General features: G+C 43.0%; 1 protein-coding gene across 1 annotated transcript in view; it reads right to left on the minus strand.

Annotated features, from left to right (window-relative positions):
- Nucleotides 1-4,041: 4,041 nt before the first annotated feature.
- LOC119413819 (neurogenic locus notch homolog protein 1) overlaps nucleotides 4,042-14,051 on the minus strand; it is a 30,963-nt gene continuing 20,953 nt past the window's right edge. The window contains exons 21-32 of the mRNA XM_037680885.1: nucleotides 13,395-13,652; nucleotides 13,188-13,300; nucleotides 12,438-13,009; nucleotides 11,724-12,158; nucleotides 11,361-11,509; nucleotides 8,756-8,969; nucleotides 8,356-8,446; nucleotides 7,930-8,092; nucleotides 6,481-6,779; nucleotides 6,250-6,397; nucleotides 6,019-6,116; nucleotides 4,042-5,641 (exon numbers count right to left, since the gene is read on the minus strand). Coding sequence (XP_037536813.1) covers nucleotides 4,262-5,641; nucleotides 6,019-6,116; nucleotides 6,250-6,397; nucleotides 6,481-6,779; nucleotides 7,930-8,092; nucleotides 8,356-8,446; nucleotides 8,756-8,969; nucleotides 11,361-11,509; nucleotides 11,724-12,158; nucleotides 12,438-13,009; nucleotides 13,188-13,300; nucleotides 13,395-13,652 — 3,920 coding nt within the window. The 3' untranslated portion in view covers nucleotides 4,042-4,261. The remainder of the gene's footprint in view (nucleotides 5,642-6,018; nucleotides 6,117-6,249; nucleotides 6,398-6,480; nucleotides 6,780-7,929; nucleotides 8,093-8,355; nucleotides 8,447-8,755; nucleotides 8,970-11,360; nucleotides 11,510-11,723; nucleotides 12,159-12,437; nucleotides 13,010-13,187; nucleotides 13,301-13,394; nucleotides 13,653-14,051) is intronic.

The following is a 14,051-nucleotide window of genomic DNA, read 5'->3' on the forward strand; positions in this document are numbered from 1 at the left end:
GGGGGGCAGTGCCACTGGATTGGCAGACTGGGGTGGTGGTTCCCCTCTTCACAGGGGGACTAGAGGGTGTGCTCCAATGACAGGGGCATCACTCTCCTTAGCCTCCATGGTAAGGTCTATTCAGGGGTACTGGAGATGCGAGTCCAATCATTGGTCAAACCTCAGATCCAGGAAGAACAATGTGGGTTCCGTCCTGGCCGTGGAACACTGGACCAGCTCTTTACCCTCACTAGGGTCCTCAAGGGGTCATGGAAGTTTGCCCATCCAGTCTACATGTGTTTTGTGGACTTGGAGAAGGCATTCGACCGTGTTCCTCTGGGTACTTTGGGGTGGGGGGCTCCATGAGTATGGGATTGGGGGCCCTTTGTTATGGGCTGTTCGGTCCCTATACAAGCAGTGCAAGAGTTTGGTTTGCATTGCCGGCAGTAAGTTGGACCCCTTCAGGGTGGGAGTTGGACTCTGCCAGGGCTGCCCGTTGTCACCGATTCTGTTCATAACTTTTATGGACAGAATTTCTTGGTGCAGCCAGGGGGCAGAAGGATTCTATCCCTTTGCAGATGATGTGGTCCTTTTGGCATCATTGTGCCATGATCTTCAGCTCTCACTGGAACGCTTTGCAGCCGAGTGTGAAGCGGTTGGGAATCGCGACTCAGCACCTCCAAATCTGAGGCTATGGTCCTCGACCGGAAAAGGGTGGATTGCTCTCTTCAGGTCGAGGTGAGGTTCTGCCTCAAGTGGAGGAGTTCAAGTAGCTTGGGTTTTTTTCACAAGTGAGGGAAAAATGGAGCGTGAGATTGACAGATGGATTGGTGCAGCATCTGCAGTGTTGCGGACTCTGTACTGGTCCGTTGTGGTGAAGAGGGAGCTGAGCTGTAAGGCAAAGCTCTTTGTTTACCGGTCAGTCTACGTTCCTACCCGCACCTATGGTCACAAGCGCTGGGTAGTGCCTGAAAGAATGAGATCGTGGATACAGGCAGTTGAAATGAGTTTCCTCCGCAGGGTAGCTGGACTCTCCCTTAGAGACAGGGTGAGAAGTTCAGTTATCCCTGAGAGACTCCGAGTAGAACCGCTGCTCCTCCACCTCGAGAGGAGCCAGTTGAGGTGGTTCGGGCATCTGGTAAGGATGCCTCCTGAGTGCCTCCCTCGGGAGGTGATTCGGGCATGTCCGACTGGGAAGACCCAGGATACGCTGGAGAGACTGTCTCTCAGTTGGCCTGGGAACTCCTTGGCCTCCCCAGAAGAGCTAGAAGAGGTGCCTGAGGAAAGAGATGTCTGGGCCTCCCTGCTCAAGCTGATGCCCCCGCGACCCGAATTCAGAACAAGCAGAAGATAATGGATGGATGGCCATTTTATTTATGTATTTTGTTTGTTTACCATTTTTAGTTTCTAGCTAGCTCTGTTCTACTTTTAACTCCTGTTCTTTTTGTCCAGTTTTTTGCTTCTTTATCAAATTTAAGCTGTTTTTGCATTTATTAAAATTCTGGCCTATAGGTAAACCATAATATGACTTTTTTCTGTTAAAAATGTAATATATATATATATATAAATATGTATATATTTGCAACATTAAATAACAGCATCAACTACCACATTAGTTTTAGATTATTCGTCTTTTTTGATCAACAATCTATTGTTAGAAAACTAAAAATGAGACACGTGGTTTCTAAAATCCTAAAATGCCATCAAATGTAAAACAAACATTTCAAAGTGAGTACTTGCCTTTTCATTTTGACAATGCTACCTCACAAGATGCAAGTAAATATAAAGATTTAGTTGTTTATTTTGTTTGTTACTTGGATATACTATAGTAGCTATACATGACGGTAGCACAATAGCTCAGTGGTTAGCACTGTTGCCTCACAGCAAGAAGGTGCTTGTTCAATCCCCGGTTGGACCTGGGATGTTTCTGTGTGGAGTTTGCATGTTCTTCTCTTGCTTGCATTGGTTTTCTCTAAGTACTCCAGTTTCCTCCCACAGATCAAAAACATGCATGTTAAGCTGCCTTCAGGCCTCTCTTGCAAAAAGAGATCTGTGATCTCAATGAGATTTGTCTGGTTAAATAAAGGTTAATAAAATAATAATAAAATAAAATAATGTAGCCATGTACCATTCATCGAATACTGGTATGTACTAGATACCAACTTGGTGTGTACAAGGTACTTTTAATGTACATACCTTTTATCTTATTGGTACCTACTAGCCTTTGATTATGTATTTACCTACTGGTATTTTAGCCCCAAAATAAAATTATTTAAAGCAGTTTTTCTTGCTTTGTTTATGTAGTCTTATTGTTGTTAAAAGAAGTGGGGATGCTAGAATGTTAAATATGTACTTAATCATTGATTAGGCAGTTATTTTGGTACATAACACTATTGAAGAAACACTATTGGCCACTCCTCCCAAATGGTGGCGCAGAGGTTAGAGAAGATGGGCCTGTGATTGGAAGATCGCCAGTTCAACTCCCGGTACCGACATCAAAATGATAGGTGGAACACCCACACCTGCCTCCATCCTCATTTGCCCCACTCTAGGACCTTGAATAAGGCCCTTAACCCCCACCGTCTGCTCCGTCAGGTTCCCTAGACAGCAGCTCTCTGCTCCACACAGAGGGCTGTAGTAGCTCGTGATCTGTGGTTGCATCAGGCGTAAAAACAATTGCCTAGTCTTCGTGCGACTCAGTTTGCTGTGGCAACCCCTGAAGAAGGGAGCAGCTGAAAGAAGAAGAAGAAGAAAGAAAAAAACACTATTGAAGAAACACACTGGTCCTTGTGTTGTTCTAAATAAAATGTTAGATCTACAGTAATCCTCCTTGGCTGATGTGATAATTTTGCACCACTAGATGGAGACAAACTAAGAGAAATGATGTACTGTAATTCTAAAAACGGTCAGAGTAGTCCCTGTGCTAGATGGCAAATTAAATCACACAACAAAAATAGTTCTGTTAAATTCAAGACACACAAGTGTCCTTTATTATAGCAATAAACAGAATCAAAATTAAAAAAAGGAAAATACATATATTGCAAATTATAACTTTACAGTGAAAGCAAACAAACTGTCACTACAACCTAACATGTTCTTGTTTTCTAAAAATAACATTTAAAAAAATCAAAGCAGAGTGCATTTCACAAAACATTGTAGACACAACTGAGAACTTTGCCACTGTGCTTTTTTAACAAAACAGGTTTTTAACACAAACGGTTGCCTCAATAGGTTTTTTTGTGTTACAGAAACGCAAATAAATATGAATTTTTAAAACCTCAATATTTATTTTTTTTCTTAATTTTTTATACCAAAATGTTACCTAATAATATATTGAATCTACTTGTATAGACTTCAAATGATACGCCTTGGGGCCCAAAAGATACAAAATATATATTCTGTCCTGTTTTACATTTTGAGGCTGTTGATTGGTGCAAGACTGACTCAATGCATGCTGAAGACATAAGATTTCTTAAACAAAATCTTGCTTACAAGGAAAATGCAAAGCATATTTACAAAAGAACACAGCCATAGGCTCAAACTAATAGGAGGGAGGATAAATATAAAGTTTCCTGTTCCCTCTGTACGACAAACACTGTGGCCAATGGGCCAGATCTCCAACATCACAGGACTAACAAAACTCAAGCCTGCCTTTACTGCCAATCTCCAAGATGGCCGAACAACATATCACAGTCCCTTCACACCTCAGCACATGAATGCAATCCCAAAAGTACAGCTTCATGCTGCTTCGCTGATTGAACAACGTTATACAACTCTACAGAACGTTTCCAAAAATGAATTATTAAAAAAGCAAGAAAAGATCCTATAACACATTCTATTAACACTCAGCATGTTTGTCTTCAGCTGATGTTTTCCCATATAACACTGAAACTTAAAATGTGGCCTTTTTTTTAAATCACGTCCGTTATAAACACGATTATACAAAAATATGAACAGAAAGAGACGAGAAAACGTCCTTGGGGAAATAAATACCCAGTGTTTATGCTGCAACTCCACTGCAAAAGTTCCACAGAGAAGAAGGTTTCTCTAAAGAACTTCCTGCGTACGACCTGAAACCATCAGCGCCTCACATGTCAATAAGCAAGTGCTGCACATAAATAAGACAGTAATAAATAAAAAGAATGGATGAAGCACATATGTTAGTATAAAAGATTATAAAAAAGTCTTGTTTACAGCTGTGCTCTTTACTTTTTAACAGAACAAACTTTCATTAAAAAAAACTACATATACAGCCGCTCCTCTGGATGTAGAGACGAGCGTTTCACTTGAACTGTTCTGATATGTGTCCAATCTGAGACTGCATGCTTGTCGGTGGACTCGAAATGCCCTCTGACCAGTCGGACATGTTGGAGTGAGGGGATGAACTGGACCACTGGTCAGGGGAGCCGGGGGAAGGGGTCAGAAAGGGGTGGTCGGGCACTTGAACCTGATGGTTTGGGGTGTTGTCCATTGGGCCTGAATAGCTGTGCTGGGAGGGCGGGGTGAGAAACTGGGTGCTGGGCATTGACTGGCTGATGGAGGACGACATAATTTGGGTCTCCTGTGGCAAAATGGTATGGATTGGCATGCTGGAGTTGCTAGTGCCTTGCTGGAGTTCTGGAGAACTGAGCTCCCCGCTGATGAAGCTCTGGTTGTTGGTTGCATTTGAGTTCTGGTGCTGCAGCTGGATGCTCTGCTGCTGCTGTTGTTGCTGAAGCTGCTGGAGGTTTTGCATCTGCTGCTGCAGCTGCTGAGCCTGCTGCTGCATCATGTGGGCCTGAGGGCCCAGTCGGGGATTCTGCAACCCCTGGTAGGTCAACATCTGAGGCAGGCCAGAGTTGGGGTGACTGCTGTGCAGTGAGGTTGTGATCAACCCGTGCTGCCCACTTTGGTGAAGTCCCCCTTGACCACCAGGAGTATTTCTCATGGGGTTGAACTGAGCTGGCTGGCTCAAGTTGTTGTGCAGCCTGGTCAGCCAATCGCACTGGCCGTTCATGGCACCCTGACCAGCAGAGCCGGACACGGGCAGATGGGTAAGACGAGGAGGCAGCGGGTCAAACTGCATTCGAGTCAGCTCCTGCTTGTTTGACATCACCATGTGGTTTACAGCCATGTGTGCGTCAGACATACCCTGTAGATGGTTGAGAGATACAGATGGTGACTGCTGGAAAGGGGAGGTCATCATAGGGGGTGAAGCCACATCAGAAACATAGCCATGTGGAGACTCTAACGAGTCTACTGGTGACAAAACAGCTGAACTGTCAAGGAGGTTCCCAGACTTCCCATCCTGAGAATTCTTCTTCTTCACTTTCATGTCTTTCCCGTCTTTGCAGCCAATCCCCTTGTTGCTGGGTTTGCGGGCCTTCTTGCCCTGGCCTTGACTTTGAGGCTGAGGCTGCTTCATGCTGCCCAGGAAACCACTGGGTGAGCAAAGAGGGGGTGACAGTGTGGTGCTCAGAGACCCTCCATGCATTGGAGGACTTCGTACCAGGTTGTACTCATCCATCAGACGCACAATGTCGTGATGCATTCTTTCCTGTGCAATGTCTCTAGGCAGTCGGTCCATATGGTCCGTTATTTCCCTATTTGCAAAGTGGTCCAATAAGACTTTGGCAGTCTCGTAGCTTCCTTCCCTGGCAGCAAGGAACAGAGGGGTTTCCTCCTGAGGTGAACATAAAGGAGATATTAAGGTGTTAAACAATTTCACAGCAAGTAATAGAATTTCATATTTTATTTGATTCACTTTTATTTATACAATTTCATTGAGGTTTCACTCTCGAGGAACCCCCGTTTTAATTTCAGTTTTTTAAAAACTAAACTTCAATTCTGTAGTTAAAGATGTTTTGCTTCACATCCAAAACATCTTTAACTGCAAAAAAGAAGTCCATTTGTTTTCTTAGTATTTTTTATTGCAAGATGAGCGATATTCTGATGCATCTTTCCATCTTTATCTTGATGACAGTTGTTTATTGTTGTGATCAAACAGTTAAATTGTCTTCCAGCACAGACAGGAGAAAAAAAGGGAGATTTTTTCTGAACCTTGTTGTTCTGCATGTCCTTGTTGGCACCGCTCTTTAGTAGAATTATGGCAGCCTCCACATTATTTACAGCTGCAGCCCAGTGTAGAGCTGATTTACCTGAAAATACAAAAACAAGGTTATTTGAGCTACAAGTGCACTTTTGATGTGCTAAAAGATCGTCAAAATACGAAAATGGCACAAAAAATTCATGTTAAGGCTTATTTATTGCAAGAAAAGAGAGAAACTTTACCAAAATCGTCAATAGCATTCACATCAGCATGGCAGTTAATTAGTTCCTCCACCATGCCTTCCACCGCTAGCCTGGCAGCCAAGATCAGGGGTGTGGTGCCATCATGCATTCGGGCATCCAAATCTGTGGCCCGGTTCCTTATCAAGATCTAAAGAGAATTAAAGTATTTTTGATTTTTAGCTACTTTTTCTTCAATATCAGCATTGTTTTCTGTAAAATAAATGAGCTCACCTGGAACACCCCCTGGGCGTCGGCTGCCACAGCAGCATGCAGAGGCGTCCTGCCCATGTTGTCCTGGATGTTAGCATCAGCACTAGCCTCCAGTAGCCTTTTAGCAGCGTCAGAACGGGCGTAGCGTGCAGCCAGGTGAAGCGCCGTTTCACCTGTACGGTCAGTCTGGTTGTGAAGGTTAGCACCTTGGTAAATGAAGTCGTTGATAACGTTAGCGGATGCATCCTCTTCTTCCTCGCTGTTGCCCGTTTCCAGTCCTCCTCCACTGCAGGATGCGATCATCAGGGGTGTGAATCCATCTGAAGAGGGAAAGAGGAAGATGAAAGATGAACTTGCATGGTCAGCAAAACTTTGAAAGATCCAAGTAGCTGCAACAAAAACACAGAAGGGCTGTGCTTGGGCATATCAAAACAAAGAAAAACAAATTGAATTTGGATTTGACACTTTTGCCTGAGTTGAATCATCACAGCTGTCTTTCGATAATGGATTCTGATCAAGGCACCGGCACAGGAGGAGCCTCAGAAGGAAAGCGAAGCTGGGGGGATAGAGGCCAGGGTTTGCCAAAGCTAGACGGCTGCAAAAACCGAAGCATTAATATCTAACAGAGAGGAGGCTCAGTCAGATGATTTGGATAGGTTTTCTCCTCTTCAAAAGGATTGCAAGCCCCAGATCTCACAGATTTGGTCGATTCAAGTGCATCGATCCATGACAAAGGGAAAAAGTGAGCTCGCAAGTTGGTAAATCGGTTACTTTGATTTTTCATAGCTGTTCTTCAGGGAGTATGGCACTTATGCCATAATTATGGAACTGGGTTTTTGCATTTGATGCCATCATTTTGTTTTTTTTGTAATATAAAATAGGAAAAAACAGAGACCCATTACTGGTCAAATGATTAATCTGATCAGGAATCAGTGTTTTCCCCCAGACTCCTGGCTTCCAGCCAGCTGCTTTGAAGAAGATCCTTTACCCTGAGGACATAGGGCTTTAGCAACTCCTGCATGCACAACTGCACACAAACACACACGCGCGTGCACACACACATGCACAGGCATACACACTAAAAACACACTTGCGCAGAAATTTTCATCAACAATTAACATTTTTAAGCTTCTGTCCAATTAAGCTGAAGCAATACATATTTCAGTCTGTTCAGGTTAGGAGTCCGTAAATCTTTGTTTTATTTGTTACTCAACCCGAAAGAATCTCCTCATGGTTGTGGTCAGGACTTTTTAAACACAAACACGTAGGAGTAATATGTATTTTATGTTATATCTTATTTATTTTGATTAGGCCACATTGACTTCCAAATGATTCCTTGCATTATTTTCCACATAATGACACAAATACACCCAATTATTCTGCATTATATTAGAAGACGGCTTAATAGAAGAAATACTTGCAGTAAAAAGGACATGTTAATTACTATAGCTCATATGTTAGATTACCCACCTGGTCCCCGCACGTTGACATCCATGCAGTCATTCTCAATTTCGCCCTGAGGGGGAGTGGGAGCGATGGAGGGGATGCGCAGGTCAGCGGCGTCCAGGTGCTGCTGGGTCCACTGGCGGTGATCCGTCTGGTCGTCAACATCGAGAACAGCCTGCTCATCAAACTGTTAAAATACAGAGGGCAAGAAGTTAGGCAAGAAGAGGCTGTTTAAATCGAATTATATTAGTAAAATATTAAAATCTAATCATAAATAGATACAAATATGTTTTTAAACGTAAACAAAAAACATTGAAGACATTTACAAATAACAAATCGGAAGTTTTAAAATACAATTAATATCATTTTAGATACATGTAGCTTAACAGTTGAGAAAGTATAACACCAAATCTCTTAAAATAGATTTTAGACATAATACTCTTTCGTTACCTTGAAGCGTTTTGCATCCTCAGGTTCATCCTCTCCCCATTCATTCTGGTTGTCGTCCATTAGTGAAATGTCTGAGGTGTTTTTCAGTGGCCTGTGATTAAAAAATAAAAAGTTAAAATCAACTGTTTTCCTTCTTATCCAAGCTACCAGTAAAGATGCGGCGATGCCAAAAAATAAAATCATTGATTGAATTTTTACAGCTCACCTCTCTCCTATTAAGTCCATTAAAACACATCTAAACTTATTATCATTAATGATCCAAATAAAAGTTCCCTTTTCCAAAATGTCATTGATCAACAGTTACACCCATTTCATCTATCAGAACGAGCACCTTAATCCCACCCACAGAGGAAAATGTTCTCGTTGACAGAAAGCCCTACAGATGAATAAACAAACTTACTTTAATCCCACTGAATCCTCTCCAACAGGCTCACGTCTCTTCTTTTTGTTGGTCTCTGTGGTCTTGAAGCCCTCAGGAAGCCAAAGGCGGCCGTGCTCATGGCGCCGCTTTCGGGCGGCCACCATTCCCACTCCGAGAAAGAACAGTATCCCAACGCCGCCTAGGACCAAATAGATTGGGTAGAGTCCATCGGAAGGCTGGAGCTCCATGCCGCCTGTTAGGAGAGGGGACAACATGGTCACGATGGGGTGAGGGGTGAAAGACCAGGACATCCAGGACAGGCTTGAGTTTTCAGGAAAAGCGGGTCCGGCTCTTCTTCGCCCTGCGGTTCTCCGCTCGGAAATACACCACAGGCGTCAGCCAGCGCCTGAAATTCACTGACGAGCCTCTCCGCTTGTCAAGCTAGATTCTTCTACCCATTCAGTGATAATCAGAATTGCTAAACACTTTTCATCAAAAAAGGAAAAAAAAGGGGATGGGGCAAAAAAAAAAAAAAGAAGAAGAACATCACCACCTCCTTTCTCCCTTTTCAACTCGGGGTACCAAGAGACAACTTTACCATTTCTTCTTTAAGAGAAAAAAAAGGAGGGGGATTAATGAACTTCAAATTACTGCACGCGCTTTAAGCTGTAAAGACGAAGGATTTATTAGGATTTTCAAGATAACAAAGACTCCCAACTTCTAGCACACTCCCGATCAATTTTTTCTCTTCTCTTTTTTTTCCACTAACGATTCTGAAATGATAAACTCCCCCAACCTAAACCCTCAGAGATACATTAAGTCCTGGTATTACATTCAGCGAGGTGAAGGTTGCAGCAGCCCTTCGCACTGTGGGATAAGGCGTGTGTGCGTGCATGTGTGCAAGGGCGTTATCACCAGACGTATATGTGTACATGTTTGAGAAAGAGGGAGCCAGTGATGCCCGTATGATGTGAGCAGGGGGTTGGATGAGATGATTTGCAGCAATTAACCATTTTGGAGCCTGAAGCCATCGGATTTGCACACAGAGGAAGAGATTGATCGTTTCGGCCATGAGATTCACAACTGCATTTGTTCGCTGCTGCATAACAAATACGCAATCAAGGAGTTCTGGGGTGGGGATCCAACCGGAGGCCGTTACGGATATGTTCAGTTTGAGCGGAGGCGTAAAGAAATATGGGTCTTTTTAGGTGCACTTTGGACCATTTAACTGTGGAAGTGGCTTCGACTGTCATCAGACTCCCCTCGGCTCGTATAGTTTTGTATTTTTTTGTCACTCGAGCACAATGAGCACAGGCAAATCATAGTTCATGCACAAGGAGAAGACTGTAGTGTGTCAACTGTGAGAGCACCATGACAGTTTCTGTAAATAGAAAGTTTTATTACGTTCTGATTTGAAGTAAATGTTACTCAAACAAGAAGCCAACTGATAGTATATTATTTTACAAGTGAATGAGGACACCTTATGCTATAGTAAAAAAAATTAATCTGAGGGATTGTGTGGACCTGACCGAAAGAAGTGCAAATTAAAGAGCCATCCTGTGCAAATCCAAGCATCTTCCATGCATCTCCAACATTTATTTATTCTTTACAATAAGAACAATATGAACAGACTTTCCCTTTAACTGCTGCTGGCTTAAGAAAGCCTCATCTCACGACCACGCAAAGACTACTATTATAAATTATTAACTTTTAAGTTTCTTCTGTTTGCAAATTTTATGTTGAATAGAAAACCAGATTAACATTTGTCTGTATGTAGAGTTAAACTGGTTTACAGCACAAAGCTGTGAGACCAAATGTTTCAAACGTGGATGCTACTGCAAAAATTACAATTTCTAAAACACAGCGATTCAATTTGACTCTCAAATTAAATGTGGAATACTGTAACGATGTCCCGAATTGCTCGTAAGTTGTATTTGTTAAAAATGGCCTCAGATATGTTTAATGAACTGTCAAAAATTATCTTTTAATATGTTCAATATTTAATATGATATATATTGGCAGCACCGTGGAGCAGTTGGTAGAGCTGCTGCCTCTCAGCGAGCATGTCACCCTGGTTCAAATACCGGCCGGGGGCCTTTCTGGTGGAGTTTGCATGTTCTCTCCGTGCATGCGTGGGTTTTCTCCGGGTACTCCGGTTTCCTCCCACAGACCAAAAACATGCATGTTAGGCTGATTGGTAACTCTAAATTGTCCCTAGGTGTGAGTGAGAGAGTGAATGGTTGTTTGTCTCGATGTGTCCCTGTGATGGACTCGAGACCTGTCCAAGGTGTACTCTGACTCTCGCACAGTGATTGCTGGACATGTGCACCGGCAACACCCCCCAAAAAGGAAGAAGCAGGTAAAGATAATGGATGGATGGACTACAAATGTATTTAGTTTGGCAAGTTTGAATTTTCCTTCATCTGCTAATTTAAATCTTAAGAGAACATTTGTGCATTTTTTATTAAAATGCTCCCTCAGCATTTCATGGATGTTTGGGATGGATCCATAGGTGACCAGCATTGCAACACCAGAAGCAACTGGTTTACTCCATACTCTTTAATAAAACGACTGGAAAAATAGTTGGCCAAAAAACAGAATCTGTACATATTAAAGTGCCAAAACTACCAGTAAAAATACTCACTATAAACTGCTTCGATGGTGAATGGAACGTCCAGTTTGCCGCTGGACTCCAAAGCCCCGAGGAAAGCAGCGGCATCATCAGTGCTCTGGAAACACTCATTGGACTGCTGGAAACACTGACGGTTGTCCATCTCTAAGTGGACAATGGAGCTGTGCAGAGAACAGAACAAACACACTAAAGTTTTTATTCATATTTCAAAACTTGTTCCACAAAGCCATCAAGAGTCTCAGAAAAGAAAAAGCAAAACAGGCCAAATGTAAACTCAGACAATAAGTGAAAAAAATATGAAAGCTACTGAGAGTTTGCAGATAAAAATCTATTAAAAAATACATAATTTTAGTGAACTATTTTAGCTTTAATCACCCTTTGATCTGCAAATGATCGAGCTCCCTTCTTTGCCTCCTGCTGCCACCAGCCACATCATACAGACTCCTCTTCACCACGTTCAGCACCTTGCTAGGAATATCAGACCACGAGTCCACCGAGCGCTTGACATTGTACTTCTTCAGCTCGTGTTCATTCCCGTAATACGGATAGACCATCATTTTCCCCTTTGCATCCTCCCTGAAGATCATGTTGGTTCTGAGGACGCGGCTCAGTTCACGCAGGAACCCAAAGGAGTTGTTGAGGAGTTGCTCTGGCGTGATGTGGACCACCAGGACCAACTGGCCTACAGCGAGCTTCTCGGGCATGTTGTTTGCACAGTCCAAGCCGTCCCACTCACACTCAGCATTGTTGCAGCCCTGGTCGCAGTGGTTGTCAGCATAATGGTCCTTGCAGTACTGGTCATACAGAGGACTGGGGAAAAACAGATTTATTTTAAGTTATACATTGAATTTGTTTTGGTTAAATACTTATAAACAGTTTTTTTTTTCTGGAACATTCAAAACTAAACATTTACAAGCCTGATTTCACAAACCGTACAGCTCTAATTTAAAAATAAAATGATTTTACTGTACTTTTAATCTTCTAAAGGTATTGTCTTGGGGATTTATCTCCACAATGCTCAATAATATTGATCCATTACAAGACATTTAACTGGATGTTGCATTTAGACAAAAAAAAGGAGGAGCTTACTTGCACTGTCCTTCCAAGTTCTGGCAGTCAAACCCGTCATAGAGACATCCAGCATTGTCGCACTGTGAATCACACTTTCCGTCATTAAAGTATCTCCAGCACTGCAGGGAAGCCGAGCAGTTCTTCCACGGGTCGTCGAAGTTCAGGGAACAGTCTCCATTGTCCCAGCCACACGCGTGGTTGTTGCAGAGCACATCGCAGAACTTGTTGTGCTTGTGCTTCTCGCACTGCGGGATCTCGCAGGCGACCTCCACGTCTGTCGGTGGCGGGATGGTTTGACCAAAGCCCCCACGGAAGCTATAATCCAGGATGTGGCAGAGGAGGCCGTTGAAGTTGGTGGGGCAGATGCAGTGGTAGAACGGCGACTCGGAAGTGTATTCGCATGTGCCGCCATTGTAACAGGGGTTGGAGTTGCATGGGCTGTTGGTGGGATACTGACACTCGGGTCCAGTGAATGATGGCAGACACACACACTTTGGACTGTTGTGGCCAGAGATGCAAGTGCCCCCATTGCGACAGTGAAGACTTCCACAGGCCTTAGAGTCATATTCACACGTGGAGCCGGTAAAACCCTTTCAAGAAAAACATGGATGAGTGATCTTGAGTTAGGGTTAAATATTGTAAGCATGCTCCTTAAAGAGACAAAGGAATAATAGTTGCATGTTTAAATCTACTCAATACGTGCATGTTAGAGTTTGAGGTCAAAATGAATCCTCTGACTCTGGCATGCTTGATGTATTTGGTACTCACAGGAGGGCATTTGCAGATGAAGCCATGAGGCGTGTTACTGGCCACAGAACAAGTTCCTCCATTACGACAAGGTTTACTCTTACAGCCGTCAAACACTGTGTCACAGTGCTGGCCTATAGAGAACAGACACACACACAAAAAGGTTTTCTATTAGTTTACAGCTGAAAATACATTATCTTAAACTTCATGTAATAAATATAACTGTACCTGTGTATCCGATGCGACACTCGCAGCGGTAATTGTTAGTGAGCTGGATGCAGCTGTGTGTGCCCCGTGGGTCACAGGGGTTAGAGAGACACTCGTTGATGTCCCCCTCGCAGCGCTCCCCCACGTACCCCGCAGGGCAGAGGCAGTGGTAGCCTCCCACTCCGTCCACACACTTGCCTTTGTTAAAACACTTTGGCTCTTTGGTGACGGGGTCAGTGAACGGGTTGCAGTCGTCAAGGTTGATCTCGCAGTGCACACCTGGCAAAACACGAGTAAAAGTGGCTTTTAATTTGCTTAATCAGTTTACTTTCTCATTTCCTCCTAAATACAAAGAAGAATATTGATACTTGTAAAAGAAAAGCATATTTGTGTATGGAAAGTAACCGATATTGCTACAATATGCTACATTTAACATTTAGTTAAATGTTTTACTTACTGTTTTTATCAGCTGTTCATACTGTTAGTATCAGCTGTTCTTACTGATTTTATAAGCGTTCTTACAGTTTTTATCAGCTGTTCTTACTGTTTTTATCAGCTGTTCTTACTGTTTTTATCAGCGTTCTTACAGTTTTCATCAGCTGTTCTTACTGTTTTTATCAGCTGTTCTTACAGTTTTTATCAGCCGTTCTTACTGTTTTTATCAGCCGTTCTTACTGT

Source organism: Nematolebias whitei, chromosome 8 (assembly GCF_014905685.2).
Source record: "Nematolebias whitei isolate Nwh7 chromosome 8, NemWhi1, whole genome shotgun sequence".
Classification (NCBI taxonomy): domain Eukaryota; kingdom Metazoa; phylum Chordata; class Actinopteri; order Cyprinodontiformes; family Rivulidae; genus Nematolebias; species Nematolebias whitei.